This window comes from Pteropus vampyrus, unplaced genomic scaffold (genome assembly GCF_000151845.1).
Source record: "Pteropus vampyrus isolate Shadow unplaced genomic scaffold, Pvam_2.0 Scaffold208, whole genome shotgun sequence".
NCBI classification, from domain to species: Eukaryota; Metazoa; Chordata; class Mammalia; order Chiroptera; family Pteropodidae; genus Pteropus; species Pteropus vampyrus.
The window spans coordinates 1643893-1668892 of record NW_011888989.1 but is presented as its reverse complement, the minus strand read 5'-3'; the positions used below and the strand labels follow the sequence as shown (position 1 = coordinate 1668892).

Below are 25000 nucleotides of genomic sequence, written 5' to 3'. Positions count from 1 at the left end.
TTTTGAACTTGAAGTGTATAACAAATTTATAGAGATTTGGAGGGTTTTTTTCTTGTTTATGCTCTTAAATTTTTTAAAAAACATTTTTGAAGGTATAAAGATTCTTCCATTGCATGTGCTTCAGTCCTCTTATGTCCTCAAAAAATTCTTGGTATTATATATTTATTAGAACTTTAATTTCTCCTCCTGAGCTGACTAATTTATTATAACACAGTAGTACTGTATTTGATCTTGTGCTATAATGTGCATGCTCTTGTTTCATCTTTTTTTCACTAGATCGAAGTTACCTGAGAGCAGAGACCATATTTCTCTTACATTTTTAACCCTGATAGCACTGAATATTGTAAAATATTTGCATGTAGTCAATGCTCAGTAGAACTGTATGAGTTTGTTTGTTGAATATACCAACTTATATTAATAAAGGAACTACCCTTCAGTAGAAATTCTTTTCTATGTCAGTCTGTTTAAATTGTCCTGTGTTGCTTTTTCACTTGACTGTGGAAGCTGTCAGTACCAAGTTGATGCACTTTAGTCAACTAACTAAAGAATGTTTGGCTGTTGCAAACTAAGCTTATTTCTTCTATAATTCTCTTCTCTAATAGCTCTTGAAAAGCTATAACATAGAAGAAGAACACATTTTGGAAGCAGAAAATAAAAAACTAGTAGAAGACCAGGAAAAACTGAAAACTGAATTAAAGAAGACTTCAGATGGTAACTTTGTGTGCATGTGCCAAAGTAGAAAGAACATGATATTTTATGCTGTTACACTTCACTGTTTTCCCTAAAACAAAACTAATGGCTAAATGTTCTTGTGACTAAAATACCAAGAGTGACCTATTTATAAATTCCTGCTCAAATATGAAGATAAAACATTGTTTCAGCCAAGAGAAACATGCTCTGTTATACAGAACAACATGTAGGTGTTTCAGATCTGTGTTGTAAATAGAGATGTTCCTGCCTTAGCAAAAGAGCAATGTTCCTGAAAAGTTGCTTGTAAACACATTTTTGGAAAATAAATCACGTTTTTCCATCATAGTGTATTGCTCCTTTGAAAGAAGGAATTGCAGAAGGACAATTTTGGAAAATATATTGCTAATCTCAAGACATAATATTTCCTATGTGCCAGATAGAAGGAAAGCATTCCTTGGAAAAAGATGGATCGGCATAGAGTAAGAACAACCAGGATGTCAGCTGAGAATTTGAATATCTCATTCCAAAATACATTGCAATGAGGACTTGGGGTAGAGCATCCTAACTTCATTTCCTTGAAGGCAGCTATTTCTTCTACATTTTTTGTTTATTTTGAAAAATAGTTGTGATAGTATGTCCTTTTTTTTTTTTTTTTTAGTCAAGAATAAATTATTGCCTGCAGCTGCTTAGGACAGAAAAGTAGATGAGATGACCTCAAGTCCAATGTCATCCCGAAACTCTGTATAAATGTTTGTGGTTTGACCCTAGGCAACATTTCTGCATATAACAGATATTCCTTGATGTTGTCCAGACACTGGGGAACCTCTCAGCCAGTCAGAGTTAGGATAATGAACAATGCACAGAACTCCCATTTCAGGTTTCTTCTACTACTCTATGTTGGAGATAAATTAGAGAATTTTCAGTGACTGAATCAAGGACCTATTTTACGCCATTTGTAAATTTAGATTTTTTAAATAGGCCTCAGTATAATAGAAGTTCTCTGTACTATAACTTGCAAATTGATAATTAGTTTACATTGTTTAGATAGAGTTTACTTCATCAAGATGTATTTTAATTTGAGATGGAAAGTCTGAAGATAAAAGCTAATTCTGTTAAAAAAAAAAGAAAGGAAAACAAAAATCAATAGGATATTTCATGTGATATACAACTTTTTAGTCACTTTACTACTTAAAGTGAAAAAAAATCAAGAAATTGTTCAGAGGCAGTAAGTTAAAAAATAAGTTACTCTTCTAGGCATGGTGATATATTATGTGGTAGGTATAGTATAATCCAAAATTCAAAATTCTGCCGTAGCTGGTACTGTTGGCTCTTCTGCAATTCCAAAAGATTTGGAACATGATCAAGGAGTTTTAATATTTGTATGAAAATAAATTTAATAATCACCCTCTATGTTAGACATTTTAGAAGAGAAACAGTGTTCTCTTTTTGCCCAACACAAAATATTGCTGCTAATCCTTCTGAAGAATGCAAGGGACTATTTTCAAAATACCTTTAATTAGTTGTAAAAATTGTTTCAAAATCTTACTTTCTTTCATATCTGTCAAGGATCCTTTTTCTTATGTTGTAAGCAGGGAGGTACAAAATTAAAAGACAAGAATAGGTTGTGTGCCATGCTACACCTTTGGCTAGTTTAGTTTCTTCCTTTGCCTTTCAAAAATTTCAACTTTGAGATGTTTTGAGCTTCATCTTTATAAGTCTGAGCTATAACTTCTAAACTCATTATTATTTAGGAATAACATAAAGAAACTCAATATTTCTTTAACAGACAATTGAAATGTTTGGAGAAAATGAACTCTCTGATAATATAGACATTGCATTTCTAATGTAATAGCAGGAGAATACTAGCTTCTGTGTTTAAAGTGTAGACTGCAAAACTACTTTCAAAATGAATCAATGTTGAAGTGAAAGCAGATTTTACTTGATTAAGTATGTCCTGCTTGGTTCCTACAAGGTGTGTAGTATTTTATGAACACATTTTATTTACCCAAAGTTATTATTTTAGATAACATTATTAACAACCTTGAGAAGATCAAAGTTCTATTTCTAAAAGAAGTATATCCTTGGCTATGTTCTCTTGACCTACACTAGTCAAATTCATTAAGACAAGAACTAAGAAATTATAAAACTAATAGGACAAGATTTGGAAGAATTTAAGCAGCCCAATGCTTTGTACATAATACCATTTAAAAATACTGATTTCTAAAGATTGAGGATATCAAGGCTGACAATGCTTAAGAAATGTTTCAGAAATTTCTTTTTTATTTGAAAATTGAGTAGAAAAGCAATGTGGTTTATTTTTTAATAGGGGTAAATAGAGTATTTTCTATACAATTTGTCTTACCCTTGGTGTTTCTTTAAGTGAAACATTTTCTCCAAGGTGTGTTAATAGAACATAAAGCATAAATACAATTGTTTGTTTAAGCTGGTTAACCCCATATTGGAGAAGTGGCATTCTGTAGGTAGGTATTAAGAACACTGTTTTAGTAGTGCCAAACTGTCCATCAGTTTTTAACTCATTTTGACCAAAGTTAGTAAATTACCTGTGCTTCAGTGCAGTAATATGACTTTAGTGATCCAAACGAGTGTGCACGTAATTTACACTCAAGACTAACTTAGGTGTAAGGATCTGATCTGTCATTTTTTAATGATCTGTTTAACAATAAATCTAATGTCCCAGTGTATGGAGTAATTGGGAAAGGACACTGCCATGAAAAATGATACTTAAGTTTTGAAGAATTTACAAAGCACACAAGCTTTCGTAATAAAAATAGATCTTGTATGTAGTGGATAATCATCTGATTCTGATGTCCAAGGAGAAAGGACTCTTTCAGGATAGCCATTATATTTGTTCTTATAAATAAATATCTTCTCAATATTATTCTTATAACTGGAGGAAGTATGTACCATTTAATCACTGCATTATCCAGGCAGTGGTGAAAGTAGTTATGATTTTAAAAGTGATTGAACTGCATGTAGAACTGTCTCTCCTTCATTTCTTTAGGAACAGGAATATATCCACGACATGCTGCATTAAAAGAGTTCTCAGGGCTGCCATCTTATAGTAGATGTTGAGTAGTGGTAGTATACTTCTCTTACATAAAGGGAAAAGAAAAAGAAGAAAAGGCCAAAAAGCAATCAGAGTAAATTCTTTGACTCTGCCTTTATTCTCTCTTTTCTTTCCTTCCTCCCTTCCCCTCTCTTCCTTTTCTACTTTTCCATCCTTCCCTTTGTTTCTTCCTCCTTTCTTTTCATCTTTTCTTCTCTCCTTTCTTTTTTCTGTTCCTTTCTTTCTATCGATTTTTTTAAAGAACTTTTCAAATAATTTATTCATTGCAAGATTTTTTACTGTGGAACATAATTAAAACTTTTCAAAAACCATACCTTTTGAAGATTAAGCAAAATTTTGATGTTACCTAAATAAAGTATATACAAACAGAACAGAAACTTAATGTAAAGGCCCATTCTGTATACCTAATATTGGCAACATATAACAAGGACCTTAGATTTGGACAAAGTAGCAGAACCTTCTAGTCTTTTTTAGTCTTCTAGTTGATAATTCACTTCTCTTCTTGATAAATGCTTCCATATAACTGTAGCTTACCTTGAAAAGAGCTAACATTTCTTTTTACACACCAACTTCACTATCTTTTAAAGATGTTAGAGTAAAAAAAAAAGTCATCATCCTCTAATGCCAGTAATAAGTCATACTAACATAGGGACCAGGAAGGAAAAATAATTGGAGTCCTTTTCAGGAGATTGAAGATCAAGACAGAAGAGAAAATTACGGGGAAATTACTATTCTATATACCAGTAAACCTAAATTCCTGCCTCTTGAGTCTTAATAATAAGACATAAGCTTTTTATACCAATTTAAAACTACACAGTTTCCAATACCTTACAAAGGAACTTTTTGAGCCATCTATCTAAAAATAAATTCTCCAAGTTCAACCTAAGCATTTTACAGTTGTAAATTTTTATGGTCATGAACTGAATTATCTTTAACTTACAATATATCAAAGCCACCATCTTACTTTAAAATTATTAATGCTTTTAAAAATCTGGTAGTTTTGGTCATACTATATTTTTGCTTTATTACCTTTTAATGAGTTTTTATGATTTGAATAAGAAAAAAAATGTTTTTCCTCCTCTATTTACACACCTGGAAACTTCTTCTTCCTTGATAGTTCCTTCCCTTTTATTAGCTGAAGAAAAGACCATATTATTTATTTATTTATTTTTAAATTTTTTTTTTTTTTTTAGGCGAGGCAACTCTTGCTTGACCTCACAGATTGCAAGGACATTGTCAGCTTACAATCCCTTATTTTATTTTATTTTATTTTATTTTATTTTATATTTTATTTTATTTTTATTATTTTTTACGCCTACAGCACCTGGTCTTCCTAGGTGGTCTCCCATCCAAGTACTAACCAGGCCCGACCCTGCTTAGTTTCCGAGATCAGACAGGATCTGACTTGTTCAGGGTAGCATGGCTGTAGGCAGGAAAGAACATATTTAAAAAGAATAGTCTGGTTTGTTTGATGGTGATGGATGTAACAGCAGGTTATATGTAATAAATAGTATAGTAGTTATTTAAAGAAAATAAAAATATGACCCATCCTTTTAGTCAGGTTTCAGCTTTTACATTTTTTTAAATAAAGACTATTATCATTTATTAGTTTATATTATCTCCACATGCAGTTTATGTTATTGTCAAGCCAGAAAAAGGGGGCTTGCTGTAAGACTACTTTCCTGGTCCTAATATATTATGGTGATATTTTATCTTGTTTCGTTTCCTATTATGTTCCCATTTAGTTGTGATGTTTTTCTTTCCCATGAGCTTCTTATCCATTTCCAGGGCCTGTACATGTGAAATAAACTATTTAAGAGTCATCTAGGAGGAATAACTGTGGGAAGATAGTAACAGACAAATTCAAGGGTACCTTATATATCATTGATAATACCAGCAAGTGTAACTGATGTTACCCTGAGAAAAAGCTTTTATAATCTCTATAGAGGGACATTAGGGCAAGAGAAAACAATCTATTCCCTGAAGAGCTTATAGTCCAGATGGGTAGATGCGACATATATACATAAAACCACTACGATTCATTTCCTCCCCAGTATGATACTTGAGTTAGTCTAGCAGAACCATGGAGTAGAGAGTGATAAGTGCATACTAAATGCAAGAATGTTCTAGATGATAAGATTATAATCAAGCACATTCTCTGTCTTGATGGACATACAGATTGGCAGAAAAATGAGTGAAATGACATTACTATTGTGAGAAGAACAAAGCATATAGCAAACAGGTCTTTCAGAAGTTGATGTGTCACCCTACGATAAAATCAAAGATAATGCTATAAAGTTGAGAGGCCCATTGAAGAAGCCTCTAAGAGATTGAGGAGATGATTAAATACAATGCTTTGGTGTTCTTCCTTACTGTCTTATTCCCTACCTAGATATGCATGATCGCTACAGGCCTTTATGGTAAATACTGTTATAGCAAGTATATTAGCTTGTATGGCAAGTTCATGTTTACTGCCAAGTAAGATACAGCTGGACAACTCTAGTCTAAAAACACTTTAATTGGAAAAAGAAAAAAAAACACTAGACTATTAATAGGGGTTATCTTTAGCATGTACAGTGAAGTTTTTTTTCTGGAGTTTAAATTATTTTCTATAATGAATTTATTTCATTTCTACAATGAAAACAATAGATTATTTTGTTTAAAAAAAAAGAAAGAAGAAGGAAGGAAGGAAAGAAGGAAGGAAGGAAGGAAGGAAGAGAAGGAAGAAAAGGAAGAAAAGAAAGAAAAACACTCCCAAATATCCAGGCAATTGAAGGCAGTAGTTTTTTGGCTTATCTAATTAATTAACTCTATTCTCAACTTTACTTTGAGTAGATACTAAATATTACAGATTGTTTAACCTTATGCTAAGTTGCATGAATTACATTGCATAGTCTGTGAAAATACACTGGGGAGTCTTGATCAAGTTGCTAAATCTTTTTAGGCTACAGTTTTCTCTTCTGTAAAATGAGGGTGTGGACTACTTAGCCTTAAATGTCTATTTATAAAGCCCCAAATAATGTAATTAAGCAATAGATCATCAAGAATTATTTTCATTGTTGGCTTTTCAATCCTTAAAATTATATTTATTTTTCATGAGAGAAAACTTGTCACCATAACTTCCCTTCTTCCAGACTTAATTTCAGCAGATGGTTAATTAAACCATACTCATCACATTAGAAAAATGTTTCAGGCAGTCTTAGAATCAGGACAGGACCTGGCATGTTTTATCCATCTGTTAGCTCATAGCTCAAGTGCGTTATGTTTGGAATGGGGCCACAAATCTTGAATGTTTAACTCCCTTAGGTGGGACATCGGGAAGGAGAGGAAAGGGCATAGGCCAGTACACATAATCATTTCTTGTTAGTGTTATAATGTGTTTTGGGTTATAACATCTTTTGGAACCATCGCTATGAAATGACAAAGCTTTATAGGAAAGGAGAAATGATTTGAGTAGAAAAATCAATATGTTCTTTTCATTATAAATATTACATTAGGGAAATTAAAAATGAGACTATCTCTAGAGCTCTTTCCAGCTCTAAGAGCCTTTGCTTATGGGTTTATAACACAAAGTAGTCAATGTAATGTTTAAACAGAGCACCTAACTTTTTATTTCTTTTAATTATTGTCAAATTTTTACACACAATCTTAAAAGTCAAATAGTAGTACAAGATTTATCATGAAAAACAGCAGTCCCCTGAGGCCCATCCCCAGAAGCTACTTTTCAACTCATTTAGCTATTCTGATATTTGCCTCCAGATTTATAAATACAATGTTTAGGTAGCTATTTCTTAATCTTGCAATGTGTGGGATATTATCTTTGACTTCTTATATGGATGAAAAAGACTTAGAACTCGGGGGACTGCTGTCTTGTCTCACTCAACTCCTCATACATACTTCCCATCCTCATTCTTCCAATATAAGCATATCAGTTTTTATTACATCAAATTATTATGACTATATATCTATTGTTCATCATCATTATGGGGACCCCTTTCCCTCTTCTGGGTTGCTACTTTCTTTCCTGGATTCCATATTTCCCACTTTTATTTTTTCTTTCTGGTAGAGCATATCATCCAATAGCTTCCTGAGAAAGAGTACATGAAAGGTAAACAGTTTGCAGCCATAAATGTCTGAAAATCATTTTCTGAAGATCATTATTTCTGAAAATCATTATTATAATTTTAGCCTCACCATTGGTTGAAAAATGTTTAACCTCAGAAATTTGAACGCATTGCTCCACTATCTTCTGGCTTCTATTGTTTCTGTTGACATATCCAGAGTCATTCCAGTTTCTGATCCTTTTGTATATGACCTGTTTTGTTTGGCTTTGCTTTCTGGAAACTGGGATCTTCTGTCAGTCCTGAGAGTTATGGAATTTTATCTAAAGAGAGATTTTAGGAAGCATGCAGAATCAATAAGATTTGGGAAATGAGGAAAAGTAGAAGTTTAAGATGGCTCCAGATTTCTAATTTGGTTGACTAGGTAGGTGTTTTTTTTTTTTAATTTTTTTTTAATTTTTAAATTACAGGTGACCTACAATAATATATTAATTTCAGGTGTACATTATAGTGATTACACATTTATGTAATTTATAAAGCGATCACCCCAATATGTCTAGGACCCATCCGACACCATACATAGTTATGATAATATTGACTATATTCCCTATGCTGTACTTTATATCCTGGTAACTTTTTATAACTGGCAATTTGCCCGTCTTAATCATGTCCCCTTTTTTACCCATCCCCCCAACTTCCTTCCATCTTGCAACCATCAAAATGTTCTCTCTATCTACGAGTTTGTTACTATTTTGTTTGTTTGTTTATTTTGTTTTTCAGATTATACATATAAGTGAAATAATGTGATATTTGTCTTTGACTTATTTCACTTAGCATAATACCCTCTAGGTCCATCCATGTTGCTTCAAATGGCAAGATTTCATTTGTTTTTATGGCTGAGTTATATTCCATTCTGTATGTGTACCACATTTTTTTATCCATTCGTCTATCGATGGACGCTTAGGTTGCTTCCATATCTTGGGTATTGTAAATGATGCTGCAGTGAACATAGGGATATATATGCCTTTTCAAGTTAGTGTTTTGGGTTTCTTCAGATAAATACCTAGAAGTGGACTTGCTAGGTCCTTCTTTGTCTCTTATTATGTAGCCTTTTTTAAGCCTATTTTGTCTGGTATAAATATTGCTACCCCAGCTTTTTTTGTCTCCATTTTCATGAAGTCTCTTTTTCTACCCCTTTACTCTCAATCTGTGTGTGTCTTTCAATCAGAAGTGGGTCTCTTGTAGGCAGCATATGTAAGGGTCTTGTTTTCTTATTCATTCAGCCACCCTGTATCTTTCAATTGGAGCATTTAACCCTTTTACATTTAAAGTGTTTATTGATAAGTACATAGTCATTAGCATTTTATTAGTCATATTTATGTTCTTTCCCCAGCCTTTTCTTCTTCTTAAAGAAGTCCCTTTAACAATTCTTGTAATACTTGTTTGGTGCTGATAAATTCCTTTAGCTTTTTCTTGTCTGGGAAGCTCTTTATCTGTTCTTCAATTCTAAATGACAGCTTTGCTGGGTAGAGTAATCTTGGTTTCGAGTCCCTGCTTTTCATCACTTTGAATATTTCGTGCCAATTCCTTCCGGCCTGCAAAGTTTCTGTTGAGAAATCAGCTGCCAGTCTTATGGGAGCTCCTTTGTAGGTGACTAACTGCTTCTCTTGATGCTTTTAAGATTCTCTCTTTGTCTTTAACCTTTGACATTTTATTACTCTGTGTCTTGATGTGGGCCTCTTTTTGTTCATCTTGTTTAGGACTCTCTATGCTTCTTGGACTTCTATGTCTATTTCCTTTGCTAGGTTAGGAAAGTTTTCCAACATTATTTCTTCAAATAGATTTTAAATTCCTTGGTGTCTTCTCTTTTCCTTCTGGTACCCCTACGATGCAAACACTGGTACATGTGATGTTGTCCCAGAGGTCCCTTAAACTATCCTCATTTGTTTGGATTTTTCTGTTGCTGTTGCTGTATTAAGTGGGTATTTTCTACTACCTCATCTTCCAAATCGCCAAATTGATCCTCTGCTTCATTTAATCTACTGTTGATTCTCTCTAATATATTCTTCATGTCAGTTATTGTATTTTTCATTTCGGACTGGTTCTTTTTTATGTTTTCTATCTCCATGTTTATATTTTCCATCTCTGTTAAAGTTCTTGCTGAGTTCGTCTACTCTTCTACTAAATTCATTGAGCATCCTTATAACCAGTGTTTTGAACTCTGCATCTGGTAGGTTGCTTGTCTCCATTTTGTTTAGTTCTCTTTGTAGTTCTCTTCTTTCATGTGGGAGATGTTTATTTGTCTCCTCATGTTAGCTGCCTCCTTGTGTTTGTTTCTGTGTATTATGTAGAGCTGCTATGTCTCCTGGTCCTGGTAGAGTGACTTTATATAGTAGGTGTCACATGGGGCCCAGTGACCCAGTCTCTCTGGTCACCTGAGCCAGGTGCCCCAGGTGTGCCCTTGTGTGGGTTGTGTGTGCTCTCTTGTTGTAGTTGACCCTTGATTGCTGTTGTTAAGTCAATGGGAGGGATCGACCCTCAGGCCGACTGATGTGAGAACTGGCCAGTGACTACAGTGGAAGAGCTGTTATGCAGGAGCTGACCCTAAAAAGTAGGATTCACCTTAGCCAGACTCTGATGCCTGCCCAATCTGCCCTGTAGGTATGTCCTTTGTGGAGGTGATTGGGGGCAGGAGGTGCTCTGGTGTAGTCTGAAGCTGGCCACCAGGTACTTTGGTTCTGGCGCCTCTTGGGAGGGGCTCAGTAGATGATGCTTTTAACTAAGACTGGGACCAAAGGAGGAGTGGAGTGCTTTCTTTAATGTTGGAAGAGGAGAAGAAAAAATAATGCATTTGGTTTTGAATATGCTGAGTTTAAGGGGCTAACAGTATATCCTGGTGACATTGCCCAAAAAACATTTGGAAATATGAGTTTGAAGCTTGAAAGAAAGTCTTAGGAAAGAGTGTAAACTATCATACATATAGATCTGATGGTTAAATCAGATCTGAGATGATGATTCCCAGCCAAAGAAGACTGTATTGAGTGAAAAGGAAGAAGCATGAACATACAACTCAGGTACATACCAACATTTGAGGATTAGGCTGATTAGAATCATCAGAGGTTTTACCTGGTAACTGTTCAGCTCTGGTCATTTAATTTTCAGTCATTTCGTTAGTAAAGATTTTCCAGATTCAAAGTTACACCTCCACTTTTCAGTGGGTATTAATAATACTAAGCCTACTGATGATCTAGAAAGTATAGTAAAAAAATGCTATGTGTAATTATAAAACCTTCTAAAATTTTACCTTTTGAAAGATATTTCAAAATTGCAAAAAGAAACTGTATGAGAAGTATATCACTAATAGGATTTAGAGAAAGTTAGAACATATGAGGACACTGAAACTTGGAAGCAAATACTGTATTGTTTGGTCATGTTCTGTTCTTTTTCCCCAGACTACTTCACTGGTTTACATAACTTGATCTTTTCTTCAGAAGAAATCTAACAGTATTTTTCTTTACTTCCTCCTTTCCCATCTGGTTTCACCTTCTTAATTATTGGCAAGACATTGCTGTCAAAGGTAAACTTTATTCAGCACTTCTGAAGGTTTATATTTCATGTTTCATTTCAATACGTCTTCACACAAGTGATTTCCTGGAAAACATTTACCATTTGCCCTCCACTTTGGGCAATAACCTTAGCATATTCTTATGCTTCATAGAATATCCTACAAATTTATGAACCAAGTACTCAACAGTTTTTATAGGCTCAGTTCCTGAGATCTGTGATTTTGCAGATGACTGTGTCTTCATGCAGGGTTGTATATTACAGGGATTTTAGCAACATAGAGTGTCTGCTCAGTCCATTTATGAACTTTTACTTATACCAGCCGTGTACAACGTATTGTCTTGGATGCTGTTAGGGATACCAAGATGAATACGTTGTCATCTCAGTCTTTAAGGATGTCTAATGAGAAAGGTGGACAGATTCACTGACAGCAAAAATGTAAAGCAGGATATAAAAGCCAAAATAAATGTATAATACAAAGGGCTATAATGTATAATACAAATGTATAATACAAATGTATAATACAAAGCAGGATATAAAAGCCAAAATAAATGTATAATACAAAGGGCTATGGTAGCAGAGAGGAGAGAGTGGTGTTCTTACTGTCAGAGTTGAGGAAAAATTCTTGGGGAAGTATCATTTGAGCTGAATCTCAGAAATGAGAGGGATTCCAGAAAGAGAAATGGGCAGTGTCCTCCTGTAGCCTCAGGAATGCACATGAATCAAAGATGAAAAGCGTCTGTGCCTAAGATTATGGTTTATAGCAGAGTAGGGTGGGAGGAAAGAGGCTGCTGAAAAAGTAGAGACAAGAAGATCTGGAGGACCACGAGCACCATGCTTAGAAGTCCAAAATTTATTCTAAAGTAAAGAGGCAGCAACAGATTTTTAGCAAGAAAATACAGAGCCAGAAACAGTCTTCTGCCAAAGAATTTGTGGACAGAGATTTAGATTAGAGGAGAGAATAAAATAACTCTGAAATGTTTAAATCTATTTCGGAATTCTTTTGCACAGTTTATTTGTTTAAAGATACTGAAAGCATCTAACTAGTATTTGAGAATGTGGAGTTTAAATAAGTTACTCAGACTTGGTTTAAGACTGGCTTTCATTTATTAGCCTCTCTGTGATCTTGGGGAAGTTACTCTGAACTGTAGTTCTTCATGGAGTTGTATACACAAGGCATGTGGCCCAGTGCCTCATCTGTGTTAAAACTTAATTGCTAGGTATTGTTGTTGTTGTTGTTGTTATTTCTATCAGGAAACTTTACAAGTTGAATAGGGAATTACTGAAGCAAGATTTTAGATTTTAACTGTCAGTCTACAAAAATGTTGTCAAAACTAATTTAAAATATTTTCCGCAAATTTAGGGATGATTTTTCTGACACTATCTTACTTTTCAAATCTATCTGCCTCTTTTGAATATCTTAATAAAAAGTTGTCAAATTTAAGGTAGAATCTTTTACGAGCTTCTAAATTGAAAAAAGTAAAAAGACCTCTCTGAGATGTTCATTTGCTAATTAATTCTGAAGTTGGTTTATAAAACCAAAGTGTAATAATAGCACTGTTCTTTTCTGTGAGTATCTTGGAAACATATTGGTTGGGCCCAGGGTGTTTTAATTGGAAAGTATTTAAAGGTGATAAACACCAAGGAGATGAATTAGTTTTGCTTTAGAAACTAGAGCATGAGTTTTTGCTTTAGAGGTTGCCTAATGCCTTTCCATGTGAAAACCCAGCCAGTCTCAAATCAGCTTATCCAAAATTGAACTTACCATCTTCTTGTCCAAATTGTCCCCTCTTGATTCTTGACTCAGTCACTTTTGAAATGGATGGAAAGCAATCAGCTAGGGAAATGAGCTGGAAAATTAAAGGAAGAAAAGCCTTTTCTTTCTAAAACTAAATCTTATTGCAACATCTCCTAACTGTATAGTCTTTGTTCTTTCTATAAGGAAAATTGATAGACATACAATGGGAAACTTTTTAGGAGGTTTCTTAAAATTTCCAGTATAATTTTAACCCTCTTTTCATGTTCTGATATTTTATAGTTATTTTGAGTAAATTTATAATTTAAGAGAAACTGTCAAAACTTACAAGTGTTGTTATAGAACCGGAGTCGGCAAACTATGGCCCGTGGGCCAAATCCAGCCTGCTGCCTTGTTTTTATAAATTAAATTGTATTGGAACAAAGCTACAGTCATTCTTTAACTTATTTGCTGTGGCTGTAGAGTTGAATAGACTGGATAGAGTCTGCATGGCACAGAAGGCTAAAAATATTTACTACCTTGCCCTTTACAGAAACAGTTTGCTGACCCCTATTTAGGATTTTCAAATAAAGAAGAGTACCTTTTTCAGTATAAATGAGGTGATGCTGAAAAGATTTGCTTTTGCTGTTAATACTGTTTAAAAATTTACTGTGCATCTAAGTTGAATGAATATTGATCAGATAATTTAAGAAATTGTATATGCTTATGTTTAGTAAAACTAGTTCTTTGTTTTTATAGTCAACATAAGTTGACTCCAGTTCTTATGTATGATAGGTTGGTAATTCTAGGTTTTGCATATGCTCTTGCTTACATGTGTAATTGCTTTATAAAGCATACCCTTTTCAAAGCAATTTGTTATAACCTACACTTACACAGTGATTTGCCTAAAACATACATCCTCATTTTTAAGTGCAAAGCCAGCATATTAATATGGTTTGTAATTATTCTTTGCTAAATAACAAAACCAAAACTGTTTTCGTAAATACATTACTTAGCAACTTAAGTAAGATTAATGAAGGAAGTCTTTATGCATTTATTGGTATGTCTTTTGCCAACAGCATACACAGTTGGGCTATTTTTTTTTATTAAATTGGAAAGCCTGCTTATCAGTTCCCTGGCCCAAAGTACCAGTAATCTTTATAAGTATTAGCCTGCCTGAAGTCCATGTCTTCCTAAACCCAAAAGATTACCCATGAACCTCATTCATGATCCCAGCACCCTAGGCAGTCACTAGTATACCCAGTGATGGGTAGAGAATTGGGACACACGCAAAAAAATATATCATTAATTTCTCCTTTGTTTTTTGCATGTGAAAAAGAGCTATATTTGGTTTTATTCATTAACGTTTACTGTATTATAATCACTGGTGCAGCTTTATGTTCATTCCAAAAATGTCTTACTCCTCTTCTTGCAAATCAAGCATTCTTCTAAAGTATGTCCCACTTTAGTCCCCTTGCCATTAGTCTGGCTTCTTCACATTGCCACCAGAGCAGTTTCAACACTACATATATGACTATGCCTCTGCACTATTTAAAAGTCTTTATTGGTTTCTGTCACCTTTACAGCTCTTCAAGATAGCATACATTGTCTTCTGTGATCTGGCCCCTAGCATCATCTCTAGCTTTGTCCCTCAGCTTTGTCCAATCTAAATTTTATACTCTTACTTTATTAAATATTGTAATTTGTAGTTCTAACAGTGGTGTTTCATTACTTTTGCCATGTCCAGGACTGCAGGTCTGTCTGCCTTAATGTACTCTTTCCTTCACTCTTCTCTACAGCGCATGCTCATCCTTCAGCTCCAGTGTTGCCAGCTCTAGGAAGCTTCCCTAAAACTCTCTCCCTTTAAGCTGGGTTGAGTAGTCTCCTTGTGGGCCTCCATATTCCTGCATGGTCACGTATTTGACAGTGCACTCTATAGAATTATCTTTTTTCTTTTTTTAATTAATTTATTTTTTACGGTGACATTGGTTAATGAAATCCAATATTTCAGCTGTAAGAAATTATCTTTTTATTTGTCTCTCTTACTATATTGTAAGTGCTATGAAGAAGGCAAGGGTCACATCTAAATCCTCTGTGTGTCGCCAGCATGCACCTAGTGTTCCAGATAGATACTAATAAATCTCACCCCAAACACTGAATTTGGTGCCTTCTCTTACCTCCTGACCCAGTTGAGATTTCAAGGTTCATCATAATCATGTTCTTGCAAACTATTTATCTCTTTCGTCTCCTTCCCTTCTTCTACCGTCCACTCCCCTCCTCTCTCAAGGACCTTGTCCTGGTAATAGTCAGATATCTATCTGCTTAGTACCTGCACCCAAACATCTCAGCATTGCTTAAGGGACTAACTTCTTATTTTAATAAATGGTCACTAAATTCAAATGGGTCCTCAACACTGCATGACAATCCTATTGCACTTCTCTAGAAACTTTATTTTTCCACTCTCCAAAACTATTTTGAATCTTCTCATTTCACATCTAAATTCTAAATCCATCCTGCTTCAGTGGATACAAGGAATTAATAAGACAAAAGCTTCATCTTCTCACCACCAAAACTACCATCCTCTCCCAGCTAGCATTAAACTCTGCCTGTCCTTGGTTTACGTTGGATTAAGTGTCAGTTCTCTTCTGCTACGCATCCCATCCCCACTGTCCTTCCCAAGGACTTTGTTTCTGTAGTTACTCCCTTATTTCTTGTCATCCTACAAATGTCCTCTGGCATCTCTTTTAAAAGAAATAGAAACAAAAACTTCCCTTTGTCTCATATTCTCCCAGTTACTGCACCATTGCTCTGTTCTATTTTGTAGCAAAATTTTTTTTAACTTTCTATACAGATATAATTTCAAATTCACAGGAAAGATGGAGAATAATATTTTTTAAATTTCCCGATACTCTTCACTCAGTTACCCAGATGATAACATTTCACATTTGCCTTATCCTTTTCTCTCTTTATGTTATTTTCTCACTTATTATTTTGTTATTTTCCAAATGGTAATTTTCTAATTTTCTAATTCCTTCTACATTTATTAGATTCCATTCTACTGTAAGGAGGAGCTTTCCTTTTTCCCCCCAGTTATTTGTTTGCTCGTTTAATATATTCAGTGGGTTATAATCCATCATGGGCTATATACTTTATTGTTCAAATCTTCTCAGAGTCGGCCTTTACAGACTGGCTCATTTTGCCATTACTATTTTGTCATGCTCCCATTCTATAAGCACTTTCTTTCTGTAATAACAAGATATTCCAAGCTCATCTAGTACCTTTCCTCCTCCAGCCTTTGAATTTACCATTTCTCCAATGAACCTTGGTTCCTTTAAGTGGAGAATGGTATTTAGAAAATAAAATCTGAACCCTAGGTATGCTCATTGCTACTGCCATATCTTTTATTCAAGGCCTCCTTAGCATACAAAACTAATAGTAGCTTAAATTTTACTTCTTTAGAGAAACTTTTTCTGACTATTCAGTCTAATGTAGCTGTACAGTCATTCACATTCCATCACCCTGTTTTAACTTTCTTTATGACACTTATCACTCACTATTAGTTAGTCTCTTTATTGTGTGTCTTTTGTGTACACTACATATGTGGTACCGAGCACTTTAGATGTGGTTTGTGCAACTACATATGCAGAATTGTATGTAGAGCTAGTTCTGGATTCCAAGAATTTCTCCAGTCCATCTTGTGCTACTCTTCCCTTTTACATGTTTGCCCATTAGCTTCTCTACATTGTGTCGACTTAAATGTTTATTTTATATATTCACACACACATTTTTTTTAACTTCTGCCTAATCTGTTGATTTAGACTGTAGCTCCTTGGTGGACAAAGGCTAATATGTAGCCATTTTTGTGTATCCTCTTGAGATAAAGCCTTTAAGTGCCACTTATACACCCTCATATTTTGCAACTTTATGTAAGAAAGTGATTTTTTGTGTGTAATTTTTCATCTCTCCCTGTTGGTGTTTTCAAAAGCAGAATTTTCCGATACATTTGGTTCTATAATACATGAGTCCAGGCTGAGCCAGGAAGGGTTAGGATGAGCCCGGGATATCTTGTGCCAGAAAGTAAAGTACTCAAAAAATGATGGGGACATTATGTCAAAGTACATAAGAGTCAGTCCGAAGGGGGTTCCTGCTGGCCAAATCTGGGGGAAATTAAGTATAGTATGACTTGTAAATCATTGAAAAAATAGGAACCTGTGAGTTCATACTGATGATGGATAGATAAGAAAGAATCTTCTTTATAGTAGAATGTTGACAAATGTGGATGGAGTGGTGTAGCTGGAAAATCACCATTTTATAATTATAATAATAAAGATTGGTTTGGGCAAGAATTATCAGTGGATGCTAAATATAAAGGGAAAATTTATTAAGGAACAGGATGTTTACATAGTCTTGTCTTCCCACATACTGTTTCTTAGTTACAAGGAGGAAAATAACTATAAAATGGAAAAATCAGTGAGAGGCAGATGGGCCTCTGATGTGATACCTTGAGAGACATTCAACATAACTTATTTCATATTTATATGTAAGTGAGATGCATAAGCTGAATTTAATCATGAAGAAACATCAGACAAAACCAAAAAAGAAAACATTCTATTTTAAAAAAAAAAGTGGCCTTTATTCTTAAAAAAATTCTTTAAAAAGTGGCCTGTAGTCACAAAAGATGGAGGAGAGGAGGGCGGAGGAGGCTAAGGAACTATTCCAGGTAAAGGAAGCTAGAGATATGACAACTTAATGCAAATCTTTGATCTAGGAATGGATACTGGACTAGAAGTACAAAATATAAAAAGGACATAATTGGGACAATTGCCACAATTGGAATATGGATGGTAGATTAGATAAAGTAGTAATGTTAAATTTCCTAAATTTGATAACTATACTATGGTTATATTAGAGAATACCTTTGTTCTTGGGAAATATATGAAGTATTAAGGATTAAGGAGGCACAACGATATCTGTAACTTACTCTCAAATGGTCCAAGAAAATAATTCTGCGTGTGTAGAGAGAATGTAGTAACAAATGTACCACATCACTAGCAGTTGGTGAATTCGAGTAAAGGTTACAAAGAAGTCCTCTATGTAGGTCTTCAAAAGTTTCTGTAAACTTTAAACTATTTCAAAATAAATTTTTTTTTAATTCTATCTAATGTTTTCTAGCCCTTTCTAAGGTGCAAAATGACATGATGACGATGAAAATGCAATCAGAGAGACTTTCAAAAGAATACGACCGACTCTTACAAGAACACTTGGAACTTCAGGTGAGTGACATACATATATGGGCTTAAATTTTTTGAAATTGTACTGAGTCAACTATTTGAGTTATTTGCTCTTCTCAAATCAGGAAGTTGTACTTAATCCTGGCTTTGTTAAGTTATTAAAGAAGCCAGACTTTTATATAAGGGGCGAAGATTAGATATTGCATGAAAATACAAGATAATCATAACAGAGAATTACTGACATGCTGACTTATAGCATTCTAGTTTTGCTGAAGTTTTAAGCAAAAAAATTGAGCCACAAAAATGAAAGCATTGAAAAACACACTGGTACTGGAAAAATTTAGTTTTGCTGTTTGAAATGTTTGCCATATTCATGCCAGATAAGGCCAAAAATTTAAGTCCCACTTTACTCCTTCTAAGCCCCTCTTTTAGACATCTTAGGACAGAGCCCATTAGCATTCAAATACATGATTTACTTCCAAAGTTGATCTGAAAGATAGAAATGAAAGGAAAAAAAGCCTTTTTGTTCTTAAAGTCACAAAGCCAGGTGCCATAGATTTTCTTTTCCCTTCCCTCCAGTCCAGCAAGAGTCAGTTCCCACCATTTATCCATGTTAGGCTCTTTCCCTTTCCTCTTGAGCTGCTAGCCCCTACCTGAATTGATCTCCCGGCCTCACTTTGATCGTGTGTCAGGAGAGGCCATCCCAGGGGCAGTCCTGATCCTACCAAGACGGAGGGTCTGTGTTCGTCTGCTTTCAGATTGGGTTTACCCTTAGAATTTGGCAGCCCTGTGGCTTTCGATCAGGGCTTTTTAGCAATTACAGCTCTACAGTTATTTCACTAGACTAGAAGCTGTAGTCCCAGGACTCATTTCCCTGCATCTTAATGGTCATTGTATCTCCAGAGCCTACCACTGTCCCTGGCACAAGGCAAGGAGACATTGTACTCACAGGTCTTGAAGTCAGACAGACCTGGAATAACTATAATTCTCATACCAGCTTTGTGATCCCAAGCATGTTATGTCGTGTCACCTCTCTGAGGCTTATGTTTCATCTGTAAAATTGAAACAATAATAGCACCTGGCTCATTGGGTTGTTAGGGAAATTAAATAGAATGCGTAGGGTGCTTAGCATTGTGTGTGGCCTGGATGATAGTTAACACTCAAGAAATGATAGCTGTCATAATTATAATTAACATCAGTATTAATGCCTCTGTAGAAGTTTTGCTGAAAAATGACTTATTCTCAACCAGTTACTTTGGCCTTGATTTAGAGCCAGTCAATAAGCAATCCTAAGCACATTTGTAATCTGGTATTCCCAGGTGAGTTGCACATTTAAAAACTAACCTACTTTGACAATAGGGCAACTCAGAGAAGGGTAGATACCCTGTTGTTTTAAACCCAGGACACCAAGAGCTCAGTTCACATTGTCTCAGTTTAGGCAGCTAGATTTTCAGCAAGACCACCCTTTCCCCATCTCTAAAACAGAAGTCCCGAGATAGCTGACTTCACCATGGCGTGAGAATTACACCATGGCATTCTTCAAGATCCACCATGGAAAGGGAAGAGACACTTCAGAAGCCTCTTGCCTAGAAGTAGAGCTTTTTTTCCCCTCCCATTTGTGAGATCAGGATTTACTCAACAAGGGTGATGGGACTTTGCCGGGGCGTCAGAAATGTTTAAATTTCTGACCAGAGAAAAGAGAAGCAAGACTATTCCCTCGTTTTCTTATAGCCAATGGCCATCACCTAATGTCTCCTTTGTGGTAACAGCCAATGATTCTCTTAATCCTCGATGAATGTATGTGACAGTGAGATTCCCTCAGTCCATTTTCTTTCCCCAAAAAAGGCTTCATCTTGGAGCTTATACATTCTTGACAAAAAATGAGTAATTTCTTCTTTGAAAAATAACCCCATCCCAGTTATGCTGAGTGCCATGCTGAAAGTTGGGCCTTGCTCACTAGTGCATTTAGACCTTGATCTAAGTTCTGCTTTTATCCAGGTTTTTGAAATATTTAATGGATGACATTCATCGAAGGTATGGTCTGGATCAAGCACTTAGCTAATGGCTTCATATATGTTATCCTGCTTACTCTCCATCACAGCCCACTAAATTAAAGTATTTTAATACCCTATTTTGTAGATGAGAAAAATGAGACCCAGAGATGTTATATAATGTACTCAAAGTCACCGAACAAGAAAGTGACAGCATTCAAAGTTGGATTCAAAGTTAAGAACTCTTTCTCCAAAACCTCCATTATTTATTCCGTAGTACAGACCACTATGGTCTTTGGCCTGTGCTGGTCATTGGACTGTGTGTTCTGGGATCCATTCTCTTCCTACTGCTGTTCTGCTCTGTTTCAGGGTCCCAGGCTCCCTTGCCATCTGGCTTTGGGGTGGGTTCAGCCAGTGGGCGGCACTAGTAGAAGACTGAAAGCAGGAAGAAGGGGAAGGCCAGGGATTTTTACAGCAGCAGCTCCATGTCTTTTCAGGGTCCCAGTTTCCATTGGTCAGCTTCCACCTGGTAGTCCTCACTCCTGGAATCTATAACTGTCTTCTCCCTCGTCCCTGCAGCTCAGAGAGTAGTGGTGGTTTTCTGCTATTACTCCCTGAGGAGCTTTACCACCCTGTTTGGTGTATGTACTCTCTAATCACCTATAAAACCAATGCTCTAATAAATATCTCTCTGAAGAAGGAAAATAAAACCTCTCAGCTCCATAGTTTACCACTTCTGTAAACCTCAAGTGAATCATTGGCATCCGTGCACCCTAGCTTCTTTATTACTTAAATGAGGATTATAATATCTCATGAGCATTAAACCAGACCCTGTGCAAGAAAGCTCTTTAAATATTTTTAAACAAGAAAGGCTCTATAAAGCCACAAGACGCTAGTAGTTATTTTTTGATAGGACACGTTTTTTCCTGTTCACCTAATCATCCCACCCCTGTTGTCTATTTGTTAAGAACCTGTATAAAGTCCTGAGATTTAGGTGTCATTAACTGAGAACCATTTTCTTAAGAGTGACTCTTACACTTTGATATTCACCTTCTGAACCTACTTGATAAGCAACAGATTGCTGTAGACCATCTACAGTAAAAAGCTATATCAAATCTTCCTTTATGAATTTTATTTCTGTTGTCAAACAAATCTTAATAATTGAATTATATCCTAAAGTTCTTTGGGAAACAGCTTTCTCAATTTTTTATAATTGATTTTCTTAAAATAATCATAAAATAAAGGACTGTAAAATATTAAGGAAACCAAGGTAGAAAAGGGGAAAGCTGGTTTCTTTACTGTAAACAAATCCCACTTTGCATCTTTTAAGTTCGTCTGGATTTCCCCATCTGGTCTCCTTCCTTTTAATAGGCACTAAATAAATATTAGAAAACAATCCCTTCAAAACATAGTCTTTTCCTTGTTTGCCCTGGCTCTCTTCTAGAAAAAAAAATAATAAAACTATGTAAAAGCAGTACTTTATCAAGTCAAATTCCTCCTCTGTCTTCTGCTTTTGTTCCTTAAAGTTTATAAAGTTTTTCTGGAAACATTAATGCTCAACATGAACAAGGACTTAATGAACTTTCTGTTTACAAACAATAACACCACAACTTCGTTTTATAAGATTTTTTTCTCCATGTAGACTTTTACGTTCTTAATGCAAATTACCTCTTAAGATTAATTTCTATCTCATTTTTTTCCAGTTTTAAATGATGTTTTATAGTCATCTTTATAACGTAATCAGAAAAGAGTATAATCCAAGAAGCCAGTTCTATTGGCAAATACCTGAAGAACAAACAAAAAAGGCTGCCCCATCTGAGTTTTTTGGTTCCCTTCATTCTTCCCTTGCCAAGAGAGTTTGCAAGAGAGGAATTTTAGAAATTTTGTTTTCCTGATATAAACTGTGAAACTAAGGTAAAATAAACTAAGCTAGAAGGAAAAACAACTCATCAAGAGTGCTATTTTCCCTTTTAGACATTTTTCAAGTAAAACCCATCAGTTTTGTATTTTTAGAATTTGAAATTTTTCTCAATCTGTATTTTACTTTTAATTACTCTTCATAACTAATAACTAGGCACTTAAGAGAAAAAAAATTTTTAAGTCTTTGTCATATCTACGAATCTGTTTCTCACTCCTTGCTGCAACTGCCACCTAAGTCATATTTTTTTCTTACAGGATCGTTCATGGAAGGGCAACAAGAAAGGCCTGTGAACTGTGTGAAAGAAGATTGTGATACACCATGTCAAGATAATAAATTTGTTATGTTAGCCGCTAGAAAATTTAAAATTCAGTTCAGAAAAATGTACCATGACTGGCCAATATTTTTTTAATGCCACATATATGCTGTTAACATAATAGCATCACAATGTTTGATAATGTTTCACATATATCATAAAGTCTGTATTCCAGCTCTCACGTAAAATAGAACCATATTAAACACCTTATTTAGATGTTGATAGTAACACTGGTTTGACTGTTTTACCAATAGAAGGAAAAATTCATTAGGCAGTTACTTCCAAAATTAGATTTTTAAGTTGCATGAAACTATTAATAGCCTTAAAAACTTTGATGAGTTTCCACTAACAATAATCTAATCAGATGATGATGATGATTTTGTATATGAATATAATATCCAGTATCAGCAAATTTGTTCATGGGGAAAATGAATAAGGATAAATAATCAGAACTTGCTACTATATTTATAGGGAAGAATGAGAAAGAACAAAAAAGAACAATTACCTTAGTTTTTTTTTAAGCCTGATGATACTATGGTTTACTCTCATAAGACAATTCTATTGATAATTATATTTTGTTACTGTGCTTCTGTATTTGTTAGACTTTTTGTTGACATTTGTATTAATAACATAATTAGTAAGCATTCTACCTTTTTAAAGTTTAGCTAGAAATGGAGTTTACATCTATTTGCATAACTGTCACAGCACTGAATTTAAATCATTTTACAACAATGTGGAATTCTTGACTCAGAAAGTTAATGTACAACATATCCAAAGTGTTTGGATATGTTAATGTACAACATATCCAGCAAGTGTTTCCCATTGCTGTGAGAGTTACTAATTATACAAATATTACCTCAAGTACACATACACTGGTATCACAGTTTCTGAGATGTAGATGTTTCTGTATTCTGAAAGCTAAATATTAAAATATTATTTTTCCATTCAAATATTAATTTAGAGTTTCCTTTAGAAGATGATAATGATTATAACATTAATATGATTTAGGCTGTTCCAGTATTTAGACATGAAAATCATCCGTGTCTCACAAAGACCTAAATATAAAAGAAAATGGAAAATAATTACTAGAGTTTTTACTTTACTGACATTTGTTTCATCTTTTGTTTATTATCATTTTAGCACTAACTCTACACATCTCTTTTTCATTGTAAATGGATGAAATGAGCAAGTACATAAGAATTTTATTTCAGATAAAAGTCAGGAGTTACTGCTAGAAAACAAGACACGTAGAAGACATTTAATGGTACTAAGAAATGGGAGTTAGACCATATGGGCTGACAACACCATAAATAACAAGGAAAGGGAGGGAGTGCTGAAACAGGATAGAACTGAACAAATGACAGCTCAAGGTATCAACTTAGAAGTATCAAAGTGAGAGCTACATGGGTCAATGTATAATGAGCGTTTGCGATTCTGGCCTACTATATAGAAATCAAGTCTAATGATAGAGTAACATAGAGAATAGTAGAAAATACAAAGCTTTAGAATTGAGAGAAGTAAAATCTAATCCCAGCCTCACAATAATTTAGTCATGAGGTTTTGAACAAATTATTTAAACCTGCTAGACTTATATTTCCCCATCTCCAAAGTGGGAGTAATAACATTTAGTTCAGGATTACTATATAAACTAAGGTAGCACAGTGATTCTCAAAGTTGCTCAGACTGTAAAGCAAGGGGAAAGTCTGGGTGCTTTTTGAAGAGCACGAAGATTTGAAAGATTTCCTGAGAGTACTTTAAAGCATATATTTAAGTAATCTTAGACCTCAGTTTTATAGATCAGCAACCTGAGTTTAAAAAGTTTAAACCACTTTCCCAAGGTAACATGGATAATTAGATCCAGGGCCAGAATCTGAGTCTAGGGTTCAGGTGTTCTGGTTCCCGAGATATTATTCTAGTCTTTATAAACACAAGTTAGCCATAATTTGCTAAATAAAACATTTGCATGTTTTAGCCAGGGTTTGAACAAGAAACTTTGGCTTTAGAGTCTGTATGTTTCCACCATACTGAACTGCCCGTCAAGCTATGCTTGTTGGTTCTAATTACTCTCCTTGCCAATGATAGTGTATCAAATCCTATTAGAAATAAACATGTATTTCATGGATTTACTTACACTGCATATTAAGTCATATTCCCTTCTATTGTCAGTTATGACTTCTTTGTCTTAGGTTAGGCTGCACTAAGGATTCAAAAAAGAGGAGTGCCATTCTTGTCTTTTTCTTGTCCTTTTCTCAGTTACAGAGAGTGTTGTCAGATTCTCTACTTGCAAATCAGCATTGAGGTTCTGGACCTCAGGAAGTAGCACTAGTCAAGTTCTAGCTAAGACATTCTAGCCAAGCACTCTAGAATTTGACATGAGTCATCCTTGTTGCTTATTTGGCTATATAT

At 34.7% G+C, this 25000-nt stretch overlaps 1 protein-coding gene, 1 non-coding gene and 1 pseudogene across 2 annotated transcripts in view; 2 read left to right on the top strand and 1 right to left on the bottom strand.

Annotated features, from left to right (window-relative positions):
- The window catches only part of BCAP29 (B cell receptor associated protein 29), a 46201-nt gene extending 21485 nt beyond the window's left edge, over positions 1–24716 (top strand). The window contains exons 6-8 of the mRNA XM_011372492.2: positions 603–711; positions 18311–18411; positions 22536–24716. Coding sequence (XP_011370794.1) covers positions 603–711; positions 18311–18411; positions 22536–22571 — 246 coding nt within the window. The 3' untranslated portion in view covers positions 22572–24716. The remainder of the gene's footprint in view (positions 1–602; positions 712–18310; positions 18412–22535) is intronic.
- LOC111747028 lies at positions 3678–3811 on the top strand. The gene has a single exon (XR_002783363.1). It is a non-coding gene; the product is annotated as a small nucleolar RNA U109 (small nucleolar RNA).
- Positions 5091–5209, bottom strand: LOC111747063 (annotated as a pseudogene).
- Positions 24717–25000: the final 284 nt, after the last annotated feature.